Source organism: Otolemur garnettii, unplaced genomic scaffold (genome assembly GCF_000181295.1).
Source record: "Otolemur garnettii isolate 467f Iridium unplaced genomic scaffold, OtoGar3 scaffold00043, whole genome shotgun sequence".
Classification (NCBI taxonomy): domain Eukaryota; kingdom Metazoa; phylum Chordata; class Mammalia; order Primates; family Galagidae; genus Otolemur; species Otolemur garnettii.
In genome coordinates this window covers 9791099-9809179 of record NW_003852438.1, presented here as the reverse complement: position 1 = coordinate 9809179, position 18081 = coordinate 9791099, and the positions used below count along the sequence as shown (strand labels likewise).

At 37.2% G+C, this 18081-nt stretch overlaps 1 protein-coding gene and 2 pseudogenes across 2 annotated transcripts; all 3 read right to left on the bottom strand.

Annotated features, from left to right (window-relative positions):
* Positions 1–8880: 8880 nt before the first annotated feature.
* Positions 8881–11449, bottom strand: LOC100959435 (annotated as a pseudogene). The gene is made up of 2 exons (XR_002773587.1): positions 9828–11449; positions 8881–9145 (listed from the first exon to the last, which is right to left on the bottom strand). The product of XR_002773587.1 is annotated as a plastin-3-like (transcript).
* A 2754-nt stretch (positions 11450–14203) lies between these two features.
* Positions 14204–15035, bottom strand: LOC100962478 (annotated as a pseudogene).
* Positions 15036–16675: 1640 nt separating this feature from the next.
* On the bottom strand, positions 16676–17611 carry LOC100962168 (olfactory receptor 6C2-like). Its single transcript, XM_003790658.2, has one exon. The coding sequence runs from the start codon at positions 17609–17611 to the stop codon at positions 16676–16678; it is 936 nt and encodes a 311-aa protein (XP_003790706.2).
* Between the last annotated feature and the right edge of the window lie 470 nt (positions 17612–18081).

The window sequence follows — 18081 nt, the reverse complement described above, 5'->3', positions numbered from 1 at the left end:
CCATTTTGTCTACATGAAATGTGCTCAGTACCAGTATTTGATCGTAAGTCTAGAAATTACCGCTGTACTTCCACAAAGATCAACAGCTCTAGCTTTTCATCAGACTTACTAGCTGGGTTCTGGGAGGACTGAGGCAGAGCTAGCAAGGTGCCTGCAACTTCTGGTGCTGGATAAGACTTTTTCTTGTCCAAGATAAATTCTATACACCCCAATAGCATTGCAGTGATCTTGCTCATTGTGAAATTACCTCCATATTCTCTACAGATGTGAGGTTATTAAGAGAAGAGGACAGGCCTCCAACATCACTGATGCTGAGGCCCCTATTGGGCAAGGGGAAAGATGGTTGACATAGGGAATGAGAGTCTGGGGCAACAAGGATGCAGAGACAGACAGGGCTGTAGAAACTGAGGCAGAGGCACCTTCTGGGTCTGTTTCTTTACTTCCTATCCTATTCTATTGGTCCATTTTTGTTTCTTTCTTTCTTTTTTTTCTGAGACAGAGTTTCAAGCTATCCCCCTGGGTAGAGTGCGTGGCATCACAGCTCACAGCAAACACAAACTATTGGGTTTAAGCAATTCTATTGCCTCAGACTCCCAAGTAGCTGGGACTACAGGTGCCTACCACATGCCTGGCTATTTTTTGTTGTTTTTGCAGTTGTCATTGTTGTTTTAGCTGGCCCAGGCTGATTTTGAACCCACCAGCCTTGGTGTATGTGGCCAATGCCCTACCCACTGAGCTATGGGTGCCACTGTGGTCTGTTTTTCTATACTTTTGCCAACATCATTTATTTCAAGAGTGTTTGTATAGTCTTGGCTTACTGCACTTCTGTATACATATCCTTTAAAATTTCAAAATATTAAGGAGGTACAAATGTTTTTATTACACAGGTCCTTTTTTTAATGCTTGAGTCCTTGCTATAGGTGCACTCATCATCCAAACTGTTCATACCATGCATTAGATTGGTTTATTACCCCCTTCCTCCTTGGTTGCCTTCCACTGAGTTTTACTTTCCTCTGTGAACTAGTATGCTTATTTTTCAGTACCAATTTAATACTGAGTACATACATTCTATTCTTGTGAGACTTCACTTAGGAGAATGGTCTCTTCCACCCCAGTTGTTGCAAAAGATATTAATTCATCTTTTTAATGGCATATACCACATTTTATCAATCTACTCCTGAATAAATGAGCACTTGGATTGATTCCACACCTTTGGAATTGTGTTTGTGCTGCAATGACCCTTTAAGGACATGTGTCTTTTTGGTATAATGACTTCTTTTCCTTTGGATATATACCTGGTAGTGGAATTGATGGATTGAATGGTAGGAATAGTTTAAGTTCTTTGAGGAATCTGCATACAGTTTTCCATAGAGGTTGTACTAATTTGCATTTTCACCAACGTGTGTAAGTATTTCTTTCTCTCTGTATCCATGTCAACATCTATTGTTTTTGGACTTTTTAATAAAAGCTGTTTTAACTAGGTTAAGGTGATATCTTGATGTGGTTTTAATTTGCATTTACCTGATGATTAGTAACATGGGACATTTTTTTCATATGTTTATTGGCCATTTGTCTTTCTTATTTTGAGAAGCATCTCTTCATGTGTTTAGCCCACTGTTTAATAGGGCTGTATGTTTTTTCTTGCTGATTTGCTTGAGTTCTTTGTAAATTCTGGTTATTTGCCCTTTAATGGATATGTAACTACTTTTTTTCATTCTGTAGGTTGTCTATTTGCTGAATTGATTGATTGTTTGCTTATCTGTGCAGAAGATTTTTAGTTTAATCAAATTCCATTTATTTGCCACAACTGCCACTGGGGTCTTTTTTTATAAATTCTTTGCCAAGGCCAATATGTAGGTGAATTTTTACTACATTTTCCTTTGGCATTCTTATGGACATTTTAACAATGTTGATTCTTCTGAGCCATGATCATGATATGTTTTTCTATTTGTTACCATCTTTAGCTACTTCTTTTCTTAGAATTTCATAGTTCTTGTTATAGATATCTTTCATGTCCTTTGTTAAACTCCCAAACATTTCATCTTCTTTGGCACTACTATGAAAGCAATAGAGTACTTGACTGTTTTTTCGTCATGACTACTGTTAGTATATATACAGGCTACTGATTTATGAGTGTTGATTTTGTAACCTGAGATGCTGCTGTATTCCTTGATCACTTCTAAGAGATTTGTAGTAGAATCCCTGGGGTTTTCCAGATGTACAATCATATCATCTGCAAAGAGTGAAAGTCTGATCTCCTCTCATCCTATATGGATACCCTTGATCTCCTTTTCTTCCCTATTGCGATGGCTAAGATTTTCATTACAATGTTAAAGAGCAGTGGAGACAATGGGCAACCTTGCCTGGTTCCTGATCTGAGTGGAAATGATTTCAATTTAACTCCATTCAATATGATATTTTCTATGGATTTGCTGTAGATAGCCTGCATCAGTTTAAGAAATGTCCCTTCTATACATATTTTCTTAAGTGTTTTGATCATGAAAGGTTAGTGGATATTATCAAAAGCCTTTTCTGCATCAATTGAGAGAATCATATGGTGTTTATTTTTTATTTTGTTTATGTGATGAATTATATTTATAGATTTATGTATATTGAACCAGCCTTGAGACCCTGGGATGAAACCTACTTGGTCATGGTGTATAATTTGTTTGATATGTTGTTGGATTCTATTTGTTAGGATCTTATTGAACATTTTTGCATCAATATTCATTAGGGATATTGGTCTACAATTTTGTTTTCTTGTTGGGTCTTTTCCTTGTTTGAGGATCAAGGTGATGTTTGCTTCATAGAATGTGTTGGGTAGATTTTCGTATTTCTGAGAATAGATTTTCTTGTAATAGTCATTAAGAATTTTTTGAATTTCTGAGGAATCTGTTGTTATTTCATCATTACCATTTCTGATTGATGAATTTAGAGATTTTACTCTTTTTTTCCTGGTTAGGTTAGCCAAAGGTTTATCTATTTTATTGACCTTTCCAAAAAACCAACTTTTTGATTGGTTGATCTGTTGTATAATCCTTTTGTTTTCAATTTCCTTTAATTCTGCTCTAATTTTGGTTATTTCTTTTCTTCTGCTGGGTTTGGGATTGGAATGTTCTTCCCTTTCCTGTTGCTTGCGATGTCCCATTATGTTGTTAAATTTCTTCCCTTTTCTTGAGGATGGCTTGCAGTGCCATAAATTTCCCTCTTAGGACTGCCTTTGCGGATTCCCAGATGTTCTGATAATTCATTTCTTCATTATTGTTTTGTTTCAAAAATTTGGTAATTTCCTTCTTAATCTTGTCTATAACCCACCTATCATTCAGCATAAAATTAGTTTCCATGTTTTTGTATGAGTATGCAGATTCCTGTTGGTATTGAGTTCAACTTTTATTCCATGATGGTCCGAGAATATGCAAGGAGAATAATTTCTATTCTTTTCAATTGGCTGAGTTTGGACTTGTGACCTAAGATGTGATCAATTTGTTCCATGAGCTGATGAGAAGAATGTGTATTCAGTTTTGTTAGGATAAAATGTTCTGTAGATGTCTGTTAAATCCAAATGTTGAATGGTTAAGTTTAAGTCTAAATTTCTTTGCTTAGCTTCTTATTGGAGGATCTATCCAACACTGCCAAAGGGGTGTTAAAATCTCCGACTATTATGGTGCTGGAGGAAATCAAGTTGCTCATGTCTGTTAGAGTCTCTCTTATAAATTGATGTGCATTCTGGTTGGGTGCATAAATGTTAATAATTGAAATCTCATCATGTTGAGTGTTACCCTTAACAAATATGAAGTGACCATCCTTATTTTTCCTTTATTTTGTTGGTTTAAAGCCTATTGTATCTGCAAATAAAATTTCATCACCTGCTTTTTCTGATTTTCATTTTTCCTGTAATATAGATGACCATTCTTTCACCATGAGTCTATATTTATCTTTTAAGGTAAGGCAAGATTCTTGTATGCAGCACATATCTGGCCTTAGTTTTTGTATCCAATCGGTACCTCTTTAGAGGGCAATTTAAGCCATTCGCATTAATTGAGAATATTGTTAAGCCTGGTAGTATTTGGCATATTGAGTTTTTCGAAAGTGCAACGGACATTTTAAATCCTTTTTTCTCTGGAAATTGGAATTTGACCAAAAGTTCCTGAGTGAGTTTACTTTGGTAGTAGAGAATTGCACTGTTCATTATGGAGGATAGGTCTGAGAAGAGAGCTAGTTTAGTTATGGCAAATTTCTTCTACATGTGAATGTCATTGAAGTTTTTACTTTTTCCATCATAAATGAAATTCAGTTTAGCTGGATAGAGGATCCTGGGTTGAAAATTATTTTGTTTTAGGAGGTTAAAGTTTGATGACCACCCTCTTCTAGCTTGCAAGTTTTGAGCAGAGAGATCTGCAGTCATTCTAATATTCTTCCTTTTGTAGGTTATGGTTTTCTTACATCTGGTTGCTTGCAGAATTTTCTCCTTCATATTAGCTTTGATGAAGTTAATTATAATGTTTCTGGGAGATGTTTTATTTGGGTTGAGTTGTGCTGTGGTTCTGAAAGTTTCTGCTATCTGAATTTCAGAATTTCTTGCCATGTTTTGGAAGTTCTCCTCCATTATCTCTTGTAGTAGAGCCATTGGGCCTTTTGAAACAAGCAATGTCACCACTTTCAGGAATTCCTGTAAGGGGAATATTAGTTTTCTTCAAATTATCCCAGAGCTCTCTGAGAGAATGATCTGTTTTTGCTCTTCACTTCTCTTCCTCTTTGAGCTTTTGGGAGCATTCAAAAACTTTATCTTCAGTGTTGGAAATTCTTTCTTCTGCCTGCTCCATTCTGTTACTGAGGGGTTCTACTGTATTTCTCAGATCTTTGAGGGCTGCAAATTCTTGTCTCAACACGTCAAAATCATTGGTGATTTTGTCTTTGAATTCATTGAATTATTGACACAACTTTTGAAATGCTCCTTGAATTTCTATTTGCAACTTTACCTCCATTCTGTTAATCTTACTTGCAATGCAAATTCTGAATTCTATTTCTGACATCTCACCCATTTGTTTATGAATTGGATGAATGTGTTCTTCTGGTGTGTTCACCTTATTGTTCCTTGGGGGAGTTGATCTACTCTGATTATTCATGTTGCTGTAGTTTTTCTGCTGATTCCATCCCATGATTATTTTTCACTCTTTGGCTAGATGAACAGATAAGGTGAAATTGGGTTGGGGACTCCTGGAGCAGGGATTAACCAGTCCTTTGCCCAAGAACTGGGACTGGTGACTATAGCTTTTCCCCTACAGCTTTGCAAAGGACCCATGTAGTACTATACCCTGAGACACTGGGAACATGCTTTGTGTGGTGGGGCTACATGGCTCTGTCTTGTTTTCAGCTGGTCTCTGTCCAATCCTAGTGAATCAGTAACTCTGGGATGAAGTCTCAGCTGTAGAGAAATACCAGCACCTAAGACACCCTGGCCCCCATGGGCAACAACTGGAAAAGGACAATCAAACCTTCCCACAATGATATAACCAGGGTACCACCTTGGATGGTCCTCAGGTGATTGGCCCAGGTCAAGAGTTTCAAATCAATTGTCCCAGTGAGCACCCAGTCTCAAGTTGGAGAGTTCAAAAGGTCTCCAGCAACTGGCAACCCCATAGGGCTGTGGTTCAGTTCTCTCCAATGAGCAGATGCTCTAAGGGTTTATGCCTGCCTGAGTCATAGGGAGATCTATGTCTCCTCAGCCAGGCCACCACTCTCACCACCAGCCAGCAAGGGGAGCTGAAGCCTGACAACCTCGGGTGCTTAATGAAAGCTGGGGAGTTTCATTCAGTTCCAGCCCCTCCCCAGATTGTTGTTGTTGCTGCTTATATTCTTGCAGAATTAGCATTTCTATCCTGGCTACATTCCCCTATGGGCCAGGTGCTGTTTGGGTTCACAGAAACTGTGACTCAGTCCCGCCATGTGTCAGTGCTGCTGCTCCATTTCTCATGGAGCTGGTGTCTCTGTCTTTGCTTTACTCTGTGTTGGGGCAGGCTTGGTTAGAGCTCACAAATGGCTCTCAGTTCCTGCCCTTCCCTGGGCTGATGCTGTGCAACACTGGCTTTTGTCCCAGCTATGCTCCCCTGGGGGCTGGTTACATCTTGGGCTCAGAAAAGTAGCAATTCTGACCCATCCCTGCCCTGGGAATATGCTGCCTGTGTGCACACAGATTCTATTCTCTGACCGGCCAAACCCTGCCCAGGCAGGTACTGCCTCAGGCATACCCTTTGCTCATGGGGCCTGCATTTCTATCCCAGATCTGTTCTGTCAGTGGCTGCCACTGCAGTAGAAGCCTGACTCCCTCTGGTTGCTAAGAATGGTGGGAAGAGTCTCTCCAAAATATCCCCAGGGATGTGAGCCCTATTATTCCCACTGCTGCCCCTGCCACACTGGGCTGCAGGGCACAGCTTCTCCTCCCATATGGCTTCCTTCCCCACTCCACACCCATGCCACAGAATCAGCACAGACTTGCAACAGCCCAAGCTCCATCCACACCTCTTGAGAAAATGTCCAAGAGCCTGGACTTCATGGGAAGCAGGCTTCCAGACATCATAGTAAGAGTGGAGGGGAGTGCTGGGAGTTCAAAATTGCAGGTAGAGTTTATGTTCAGTTTTATGCCTGGCAGGAGAGTGCCATGGCACACTAGTGGGTCCTCTCTGGGGAAGGAGTTCTGGTTTTTAGAGAGTCTCTCCTATGGGATAATATAGAAGGAGATCTGAACTCTGCTTGCTTATTTGTAGAAAGTATACTGCAAGCCATTCTCATGGGGGAGAGGACACCTGTCCACTTGGCGATAGATTTTGTGCCTATTCTTTGTTTCCTTGGGGTCACAGCTTGCCTCAGCAGGGGTAATGTTTGCTCTTCGACCTTCTCTTTTGGCTCAGCTCCAAGCAATCAGCTTACTTGCTAAAATTCTGACCTTTAACTCACCTTCTGGATAGAAGCCTCTGTTGAAAGCTGGCTCCAGTTGGCCATCTTGCCTTCTCCTTTTATTTTTTCTTTTTTGATGTAGGCATTGCTTGCTATAAACTTCCCTCTAAGGACTAATTTTTGTGTATTTTATAAGTTTTGGTATATTGTGTTTTCTTTTTTATTTGTCTCAAAAAATTATTCTATATCTCTTTTTATTGCTTGATTGACCTATTGGTTGTTTAGTAAAATTTTAAGTTTGGCTCGGTGCCTGTGGCTCAAGTGGCTAAGGCGCCAGCCACATACACATAAGGTGGCAGGTTCGAATCCAGCCTGGGCCCGCCAAACAACAATGATGGCTGCAACCAAAAAAAAAAAAAAAATAGCCAGGTGTTGTGGCAGGCACCTGTGGTCCAGCTACTTGGGAGGCAGAGGCAAGAAACTTGCTTGAGCCCAGGAGTTGGAGGTTGCTGTGAGCTTTGATGCCACAGCACTCTACCCAGGGGGACAGCTTGAGGCTCTGTCTCAAAAAAAAAAAAAAATCTTAAGTTTAATTTCCATGTATTCATATAGTTTCCAAAGTTCCTTCTGTTGTCTATAGCTATTTTTATTCCATTATTTTCAGCAAAGATATTGGTATAATTTTGACTTTTTTGAATTTGTTAGGAATTGTTTTGTGGCTAAACATGTCCCAAAGAATGATTCCTATACATTGAAAAGAATGTGAATTCTTTAGCTGTTAGATGGTATTCTCTGTAAATATGTGTTAAATACATTCAGAGTGAAGCTTAAATCTGATTTTTAATTTTTGCTGTTTATTACATTATTATTTTGACCATTTAATGAGGGCATATTTCCTAGGCTGTTCTTTTTTTTATTATGTAAATGCTTTTATTTGAACTACTACATTGCTATCAGATTACATCACTTTTTCAGAGTTAGAGTAACATGATCTTGAAAACTATAGCAAACAGCTTGACAAAGCAGAAGTACATTAAGTCCTACATGTATATTTTATTTTTAGTGATGACATCTTTTCTTAGGTATGAAATTAAAAAATATATCATACACTTAGCATACTTGGCCTACTGAATCCTGTCAAAGTTCTGAGCACACTCTCTCCTCAGGTGTCCTATTCCACAGCATTTTAAATTTAAAGAGAGAGTATGATGATACAGGTCTTAAAACAAATAAGCATGTATTCAACCAAGTGATTTAAGACAAAATATTTCAAATGTTTGAAGCTTGGGCGTGAGAAGGAAGATGTGAATTTAAGGTACATTTTCCCTCTACCTACAATATATGTTTTTCACTTACTTGAAGACCCTTTTAAAAAAGTAGCAAAATCAGCAGTCTTATTTGATGTAATCAAAATATTCTTAAATGTACAAAAAGGATCATGTAGAAAGAATACTGTAAAAAGATACTGATCTTAAGAATAAAAGAATAAGAAAAGCTTCTATTACATTCTGCACAGCCAGTTACTTTGGTAAATTTTCAGTACTACAAAGATAAGCAAAGGATACTCATATCCAAATACCCTCTGACCACAGTTCTCAAATAAGAACTAACATATTGAATGGAAAGCAAAATTACTGTCTAATAATATTCATATCCAGTCATTTAAACAAGGCCCAAGAGAGGGACATTCTAAGAGGAAAAAAGAGACAGAGTGAGAACATACAGCAACAGGAAAGAGTAAAACAGTTTGGCTATGAGCACACTTCAGGCGTGCCTGGCAAATCCAAGTTTGACTATGGGAAAGAGGAGTTGTTTTTATTAGAACTCTTTCCCCTGAGGGCTCTCATGATGAGCTAGTCTTGTTAATCAAAAACTAAATTTCTTTAATGACCCAGAGTTCCTTAAGCCATGAGCACTTCACTTGGAAATAGCTGACATGGGAATCATCCCCTTGGGAGTAAGGCGGTTTTATTCAGATTGGTTATTTTACACTCTCTTCATTCCCCTCCTCATCAAACATGCAAACACAGTCATAACCATCTTGGGCTTTACTTCCACAAGGTCTTTGGGAAGAATGCACACTCTAGCTCCAATTCTTCTAGCCATTGACACTGTGTACTTGGCATTATTGTGCTTGTCATCTTCTGTTAGATTACCACTCTTAACAAGGTCATAGTTTATGCAGCCTGGCTGGATGGCATCAATTAAATCCACAACTGCCAAACTGGAGCTGATCATCTTGTCTTTAAAAAAAAAAAAAAAAAGAGTTTGAGGTTGCTGTGAGCTGTGACACCACAGCACTTTACTGAGGGTGACATAGTGAGACAATGCCTTAAAAAAAAAGATAGGAAGTATGCAGTAAATTATAAAAGCACATTAAAAATGAATATAATAAAAATATATTTTAAGGTAAAACCACATTACCAAGAAATGGGGCACAAGGGAGTAAAAATATTTTGAAATACATATTTCCCAAATGTAACCCCTTATCATCCTTTCTTAACCTTTTCATAATTCTTACCCAGTACCTGGCACACAGTAAGCCATCAGTGATTGCAAGCTACTGTTTTATTATGCTGTAAAGACCCTGATTAGCCCAGCACATGGGAGGCTGAGGCAAGTGGATTGCCTGAGTTCACGAGTTTGAGACCAGCCTGGGCAAGGGTGAGACACCCTCCCCCCCCCAAAAAAAAATAGCTGAGCATTGTGGCGGGCACCTGTAGTACCAGCTACCTGGAAGGCTGAGGCAAGAGGCTCACTTGTGCCTGATGAAACCACCGCACTTTACCAAGGGCTACAAAGTTAGACTCTGTCTCAAAAAACAAAGAGTGGGGATATAAACACCATTCTAAAATTTCTACACTAATGAGATATAGGGGCTGAGGGCAATGGGATGAATAAACTGAAATAGACCGAAAAAAAAAAAAATAAAACTCTGAATGGAAGTGGATTTTCCAGCTTCACTCAATGTTCTGTTCACCCAGTTCACAATGATGTCATCATTAGCTTTCTGACCTTCTCCCAGATCCTCCGGACATTGAGTGTGTATCTTCTAATCAGCTGCCAGACTAAAGCTAAAGTCAGAGTTGGGTTCCCATCATTTAGGTCTTGCCCTCCAATGCCAACCAGAATTTAGTAGGATACTTCCCTAATTCAACAGCATAGTTGCAGTTTTCTAGCTTTTTCATGTTGGCTCCAAGTTTCGGGTAGGGAGGTTTATTAACCTTACTCCAGACAACAGGAACTTTAATTCGTTCATATAACTGTAAGATTACCAGGGCATCTTGCAGGTTAGCATCGAGATGGTTCACGTGGGGATTAACACCAGGAGAGTTCATCCAGTTATGGAAGTTTCTTTCTTCACCAGTTTCTCCTTCTAATAAAGTCCAGTCAATATCCTGGTTCTCTGGCTTAGTTAATGCTGGATATTTATTAAACAGGTTAGCCTCAAAGGTTAAGTTGAGTTTGGGGTTTCCACTGACAACATCAGCAGGAGTAACAAACTGTCTGCAACCTAATTTATCTGCTTGTTGAAGCATACTCTCAGCTCTCTTCAAATCATCTGGTTCATTGAAAGCTGACATGCTAATATCTATCCCTGGTTCACCTTCCTTTTGTCCTTTTGGTGCAATTTGATTGAGAAAATGGAAATAGGCTTTGGAATCCTTGATGTCAGCACTGAAGTTGTTGATTTTTTGCCAGCCCGAGTTTTCCAGATGAAAGTTTGCCCATCTAAGCAGAAGCTCTTCTGGAGACAATTTCATAAGGTCCTCCAAAGTCTCACCATCTCGAAGTAAAGCAGCCAAAGCTTCATTCCTGCTTAATTCAATGTCAGTGAACAAACCAATCTTAATAATCTGCCAAAGTAGTCCCAAAACCAGATGCGGTTTCCCAGCCTGCAAATCCTCTGCACCGATGTTCACAACGTGACACCCAATGGCAGAAGCAGAGTTCAGTGCCAAGTTCAAGTTTCCTGAATGATGAAGGGTGTAAGTTTCTTCTTGTTAATTGCTCTTTCATCAATTGTATCAAGACCTGAAAGGTTGATCATTTTACAAAGCACAATTCCATCACCAACAGTTTTGAATAGGTCGTCAGTGTTTGGGTTCATTGGTATAACGTGTCTACAGTTAGGATCATTTTCCAAAGCTTTGTTCATCCAGTTAACAAAAGCATATTTTTCTTCCTCTAAGTAAGAATGCTATGTTCCTTTGCTGGACAACTCTGAAGTTCCTCTCAAAGCACAAATGCCTTCTTTCCTGTTGATTGCTTTGTGGAAGGTCTTGGCAATATCACTACTTTTAACCTCTTGAAAAATATAAAGAAATTTGTCAAAACTTATCTTCCCATCTTTATTCCTGTCACCATCCAACATGAGTTTCTGAATAATCTCTCTCACTTTATATCCTGGTAATGGCATATTGGCTTCCTTGAACAGCTCATGAAGTTCATAGTCACAAATGAATCTATTGCTGTTGAGATCAACTTTTGCAAAGGCCTCTCATATTTCATCAAGCTCATCTTTGGAAATCTGAGTGGTAGCCATCTCATCCATTTAAAGATGTAAAGTCTCAGAGTCTGGGAGCTGGCCCACCGACCTCCTACCAACGCGCTCAGACAACTTTTGCCCCCTCCTAGGCTATTCTTATCCCTTAGAGGTGTGACTCTCAGTCTGTGTATAGACAGATTAGATATTTAATGGAATCTTCACAGTCTGGGTTTATTTGTAACTATTTTATTTCTGGAATTTTGTTTAGAAAATTTGAGTGGACTGTCATAACCAGTTTAATACCTAGATGGCGGGCTATGCTCAGGTTTGATATGAGTCTCCATTCACATATATTAGGATCCCATGCCCTGTATTTTACTTCTTAGTAAGGTTTCTTCTTGTCAGTTATCTGACACATGGAGAAGAAGAAAAAGTTGCAAAATATACATAGAAAGCTGTGCTGGTCATATCTGGGCTGTATGACTAATTTTTGTGTGACTACTACATTTCTAAGATTGCTCAATAGCATTCTTAGACACAGGCATTTTTGCCTTATATGGAAAAGAAAACTGATTAGTCAAATACCTACAACATAACTGACATTTTTGTTCTTTCCTTTTTTTTTAGAGCTACTGTCCTTTTTATCTTATGAATATTTACAACTTATCCAGATTGAGATAAAGCCACAAGAAATAAGATGACACCATATTTAAAGACAAAATTATTTTTTTTGGAATTGCAATATTTTCTTTTCTTTTTTTATTAAATTATTTTTTATTAAATCGTAACTTTGTACATTTTAAGGTGACCAGATGTCCTGCTTTTGGCAGGACAGTCCTGATTTTTAACAATGTGTCCCACATCCTGCGGTGTTTTAGAAAAGTCCCAGTTTTTGGAAAGAATGCACGACAAGCTAGGGAATGGTGGGAGAATGGGAAGGGAATATACAGTTTTTGGCTGCCATGTGGCTATTTCACCAGGATATGAGTTTTATATTATTTTGTTATTTTATAATGTTAAACTTTAATAATAACAAATAATTGTTGAGAACTGATTATTGAGAACTATTTATCAAAGTTTGCATTGTTGATCAGTCTTTAGAATTCGACCACCATTGTTTGGACTTAATAAACAATGGCATTTTTTGGCATTGGCAACCACATAAACATTTTGTAACTGTCTCTCAGATGATCCGCATCATACCGTGTGCTAGTGCTAATTAAACAAGTGATGTCAACAAATCAGCTATTCAGATAATTTAGGTAATTTATTTATTTATTTATTTATTTATTTCATGAATTTAGCAGGCAGTACTCATATTATTTATATTTTATAGTGGTGGCAAAAAGTCTAGCTCTAGCCTTGAAAGTGACACGACTTACAAGGTATCATTATTAAAAAAATATATTGATAAGGAAAAGGTTAAGTCTTGGGCATCAGCAAAAATCACAATAGAGAACAAATGTTTAGAATTATTTCATCATTTTGAAACAAACCATGTTCCATACAATAATGCACTAAATTTGTGGGATACATGCTGTCCTTACCAGGAACTAATGCTGTGACTGAATGTGTTTTTTCTACAGTAAATAAAGTGTGGACATCAGAAGAATCACAATTAAGTGTTGAGACTTTGAAAGCTATTTTATGTGTGAAATATAATTTAACAAATTCTTGTGAAAAATTTCATGACCTTTTAAACAATGACAGAAATCTACTAAAATAATTCACTCAAATGAGAAATATGCCAAAGAATAATATTATACATAATTAAAAAAATGTATTATATTTGTAAATTGTACTTATTGAAATTAAAAAAATACATTACAATACTATTTTTGTGTTCTATGAAAATTTTTGTTGCTCCATATAGACCAAATTTTTAATTAAGGCCCCCCCCCCCCCCCGTCAATGGTGTCCTGCTTTACCAATGTTAAAATCTGGTCACCTTAACATTGATGCATTTATGGGGTTCAGGGTACTTCTTCAATATACAGTGTGAAATGCTTACATTGAACTAAGTAACAGATCCATCACAATTATACTCATTTCTTAATAGTTTTGAAATGTACCATTGCATCATGCACATTAGGTGAGGTTCCCCCAAATGCCCTCCCCTCTCCTATATCCTCCCTGCCCTGCCCTCTCTCTCCTCTTACCTTCTACTTTCTGGACTATAGTTATGTTTTGTCATTTGTATGAGCATGTAGGTGGTTATATATTGATTTCATAGTAGTATTGAGTACTTTAGATAATTTTTTTTACATTAAAAGGCAAAATTCTGTTGAAAAGTTTATTAATACTATTAATAAATCATTCTACTTTCAGCCTTTGTGACATTTTGTTTTAAAGATTAAATTTATTTGAAAAGTCCTCATGTAAACCAATCAGAAAGAAATGAAGCTTTTTATATTGGACTTGTCAAATCCTTTTAATAATTATCTTTTTTCTTGGGATGACAATAGCATTACTATGATAGTACTATTTCCTTATTTTTATTAAAATTAACTCTTTTCAAGGTTGTTGCTAGCAAACTTTGATTTTTATTAGTGTGCTAAAGCCAGCTAGAAACAAGATACTTTAAAATTATGTTTTATTATGAATTTATTTATTATGAATATTTATTATGTTATAATATGTTATGTTATTTATAATGAATATTATTTATTATGTTTTTCTTATGAACTATTTTATAGTGGAAAACAATTTGGCATTAAGTATTCATATGCTCAAATTTTGAAAGTGTTCTTCAGTCCCCAACTGAACTTTGTGTTCCAAGACATTTAAAGTTTTAATTATATTTACGTAAAAAATAAAATTTTAATCACCAAGTTCTTTCTCATCACTGAAATAGTTGCTTTTCTTTATCCTGGGGCGTCTTGAATCATCTGTGTTGAGGGGCTCCCTGAACTGGGTTACTTTTGTTCTTGTTCAATTCCAGTTTGCTGGAATGCCACGGCCTGACTGAGGCTATCCTGAGCAGAGTCTTCCACTTCGTCTTCACTTTCTCCTACTTCCATGATTTCTTTTTCTGGTTCAGGAATTTTCTTTCTTTTTCTTTTTTTCTTTCTTCTTTGCAGGTTCATGTTCTCCAAGCATATTTTTAGGACAGGCATAACTTAAATGTCCACTTTCCCCACATTCATAACACTTAGTAGTTTCACTGTGGGATGAACTCAGCGGCTCTTCCACTGTCCACAGTAATGCTTACTTTAATCATTCTGCCAAATAACTGTTTGTTGTTTACTGCCCTAGTACAGTTTTGTGCAGAGTCTTTATCCAAATATAAAATAAATGCAACTCCTTTACTCTTCCTTGTATCTTTATCTTTCATTACAATAAGTTTTACAACTTTGCAATCCCTGGTAAATATCCTGTATAAATAAGTCATTGTTGGTCAGAGAAAAGGGCAAACTGGACACGTACTCCGTGCTTTTATTTGGAGCCCATCCACCTTGCGTTTCTGCAGGTCCAGGAAACTGGAAGAGCGGCGGCCCTGGGCTCAGCTTCCAGTCGTTGGCAGCAGCCTCAGCGGCGTGGGTCCTGGGAGGGATCCGGCACAGAGATGAGAGATGAGGTCGCAGCTGCAGTAGTGACTTTTCCTGGCTTTCTGAAACCTGGCCCCACCGGTGGGTGTTTCCCCTGGCGCCATCCTTTACTGGCACTCTTTGTCATCATCTTAAAGCTATTCTATACTCAAACTGTGGCACCAATATTACCTGGCAGCTTGTTAGAAATGGAGAGTCCCAAATTCCATTCCAGCTCAACTGAAAAGAATCTGAATTTTAACAAGATTTCTGGGAAATTCTCAAATTTTTGAAACACTGGTCTAAAATTTTAGTGAAATGTCTGTGGTACTAGGCTGGATCATAAAGTATTGAATACAGCCAGTATATAGCAGATGCTAAAATTCACAAGACTAGACCTTGACTAACAGGGTTCAAATCTGAGAGATGAATGGGCATGAGATATTATAAAAATATCTAAATTATACAGATATAGTCATATCTATTGAATCTAAGAAGAGAGAGATTGGGAAGGATTGGGAGAATATATATCTTTTCCTTTCCTTTGAATAATTTAAAGTCATAAGGAAAAATATGCAGTTGTAGTGATACCAGAACTAAGGTTCTGTTATGATACCCTGACTCATCATTTTGAGTATCAGTTGTCAGTCTGTATGAATTGGCACTGAGTAAAGCATGGTCCTTTTCACATTGTTCCTATCACTAAAATCTTCGATTCACAATGGAAGAAACAGACATCTGTTAAAGTAATTTATTTTATATTATTTTTTGTTCTACTGCATGGTATCACAAGCCTTATAGAAAAAGACAAGGACTGGAGAGTTCTAGACCTTTGAGTCAGAGCTCCATAGTTAGCATGGAAATCCCAAGATACCTATGGGGATTTTAGAAACAGTTGTTCAAGTACTCATTGGAATATTTTTTCCTTTCTGATTATGAAGGTATTTTATTGTCAAATGAACTGATATCTAGAAAATATTTAAGTAGGATCAATAAAACTGTTGCTGTTACTTACTCACACAAGAAATCCATGAATATAAACTTAGGTCTTAATGAGGTTTCAGCTCGTTCATCTATTTCTTTGCTCTATAAATTTGAGTCAGAAAAGATATTAAAAAGGAACAATTTTTATTTTGTTTAGAAAAAAGTTCTAAGTTCCACTTTAATAAAAATTAGTGTGATAAAATAGTTCCATTTTAGTCTATTTATTCCTCTCTCTTGATGATTATGGAGAAAGCTAAAGTTTAGAATTCTGCTTTATAGTACCTGTAATAGGATCCCTTGCATTACAGAGAGAGAGAGAGAGAGAGAGAGAGAGAGAGAGAAAGAAAGCGAGAGAGAGAGAGAGATATAAATAAGCCACCTCTACCTACTGTTTCTGGGATGGAAGATGCCAGACTGGAAATAAATTCTGAGATGAATAATTTTTTTTCTTAAACAGCTATCTATTTAAGGAAATGAATGAACAAATACAGAACTCAAATTGTTGTTGCTGTCTCTTTATGTTTGAGACATAAGGATGGTGAAGTCTTATTTGGACCTTCTTGAAATTCATTTTTATATTCACTTATAAAATGAACTATTATGAAAGAAGGTATGTTTGAAATGGGACCACATCCCTTATTTTATTCTATAGATCTAAGAATAATAGAAAAGAAACTTTGGTGGTTAACGAGAACATACTGTAGACTTGAATTAGAACACGTGGTAAAAGAAGAAATATTTATCTGAATATATTTTTCATTTGAAAAATATTTTCAGTCTTTTAATTCTTTGAAAGAAATACAATCTTTTTCACTGAGTCCCTGAAGGCTTGTTTTACTTGCTTATTCCGGAGAGTATAAATAAAAGGGTTCATCAAAGGGATAACCGAGGTATTGAGCAATGATACCACCTTATTAATGGCCATTCCTTCCTTAGCTGGCTTCATGTAGATAAAGATACAACTTCCATAGGTGATGGAAACTACAATCATGTGTGAAGAACAGGTGGAGAAAGCCTTTTTTCTTTGCTGAGCAGAAGGGAGTCTTAAAATGGTCTTGATGATATATGTGTAGGAGACAATTACACAGACTAGTGTGAAAATGAGGGTCAGCACAGCCATAATTACAACAAGTTGTTCTATAAATTGAGTGTCTGAGCATACAATCTTGAGAAGAGGTGATGCATCACAGCCAAAATGGTCAATGAGATTGGAATTACAGAAATCTAGCTGAACTCCTAGGCTAAGTGGTGGGAGTATGACAAGTAACCCAATCAGCCAACAGCAAAGGACAAGAATGATGCACACCCTTTCATTCATGATGGTGGTGTAGTGCAGGGGCTTGCAGATGGCCACGTAGCGATCATAGGACATGGCAGTTAGAAGAAAAAATTCTGTTGCTCCGATGAGGATGACAAAAAATAATTGGATGGCGCAAGCATTATAAGTAACACTGTTATCTCCAGTTGTCATGCTGTATAGAAATCTAGGAACACAGACTGTTGTAAATATTATTTCTAAGATGGAGAAATTACGAAGGAAAAAGTACATGGGTGTTTTAAGGTGATGGTCCACCAGCGTGAGGAGGATAATGATTAGATTTCCAATAATGGTGAGAATGTAGGTGAAAAACAGAAATACTGAAAGGAAAATTTGTAGTTGTGGGTCATCTGTTAATCCTAGCAGGATGAATGTTGTTATTGCAGAATGATTTTTCATCACTGTCTTCAGATATATTAATATAATGAGCTTGTGTTGATAAATCATGAACTTGGAATCTGATGAACAGAATATAAAAATAATATTTCAACATTCTACATGAGGAAAATGCAAGTAGGCCCATAGAAGCACTGATGATTAACAATGCTCATGTAGAAGCCATTGCATCATGCTTCCCCAGACTCTACTTTACCCACATCTTAGAAATGTGGTGTGTAGAAAATATTCATTTGAAATTTCATTTCCAGTCTAATGACAAGACCAATTTTTAAGCAGAGAAACGGTACCATGAGGATCTCACAGTCTACAGAAGTTAGGTCAGCTATCATGGTATCCCCAGTCCTCAGTGTAGAGTAGGGATTGATAAATGCTGATTAATGGGAAAAACATACATATAAAAGTTTTATTTCTCCAAATTCTGGGATAGCAGATCAACAACTCATTCTGATCCCTCATAATATAATACCACC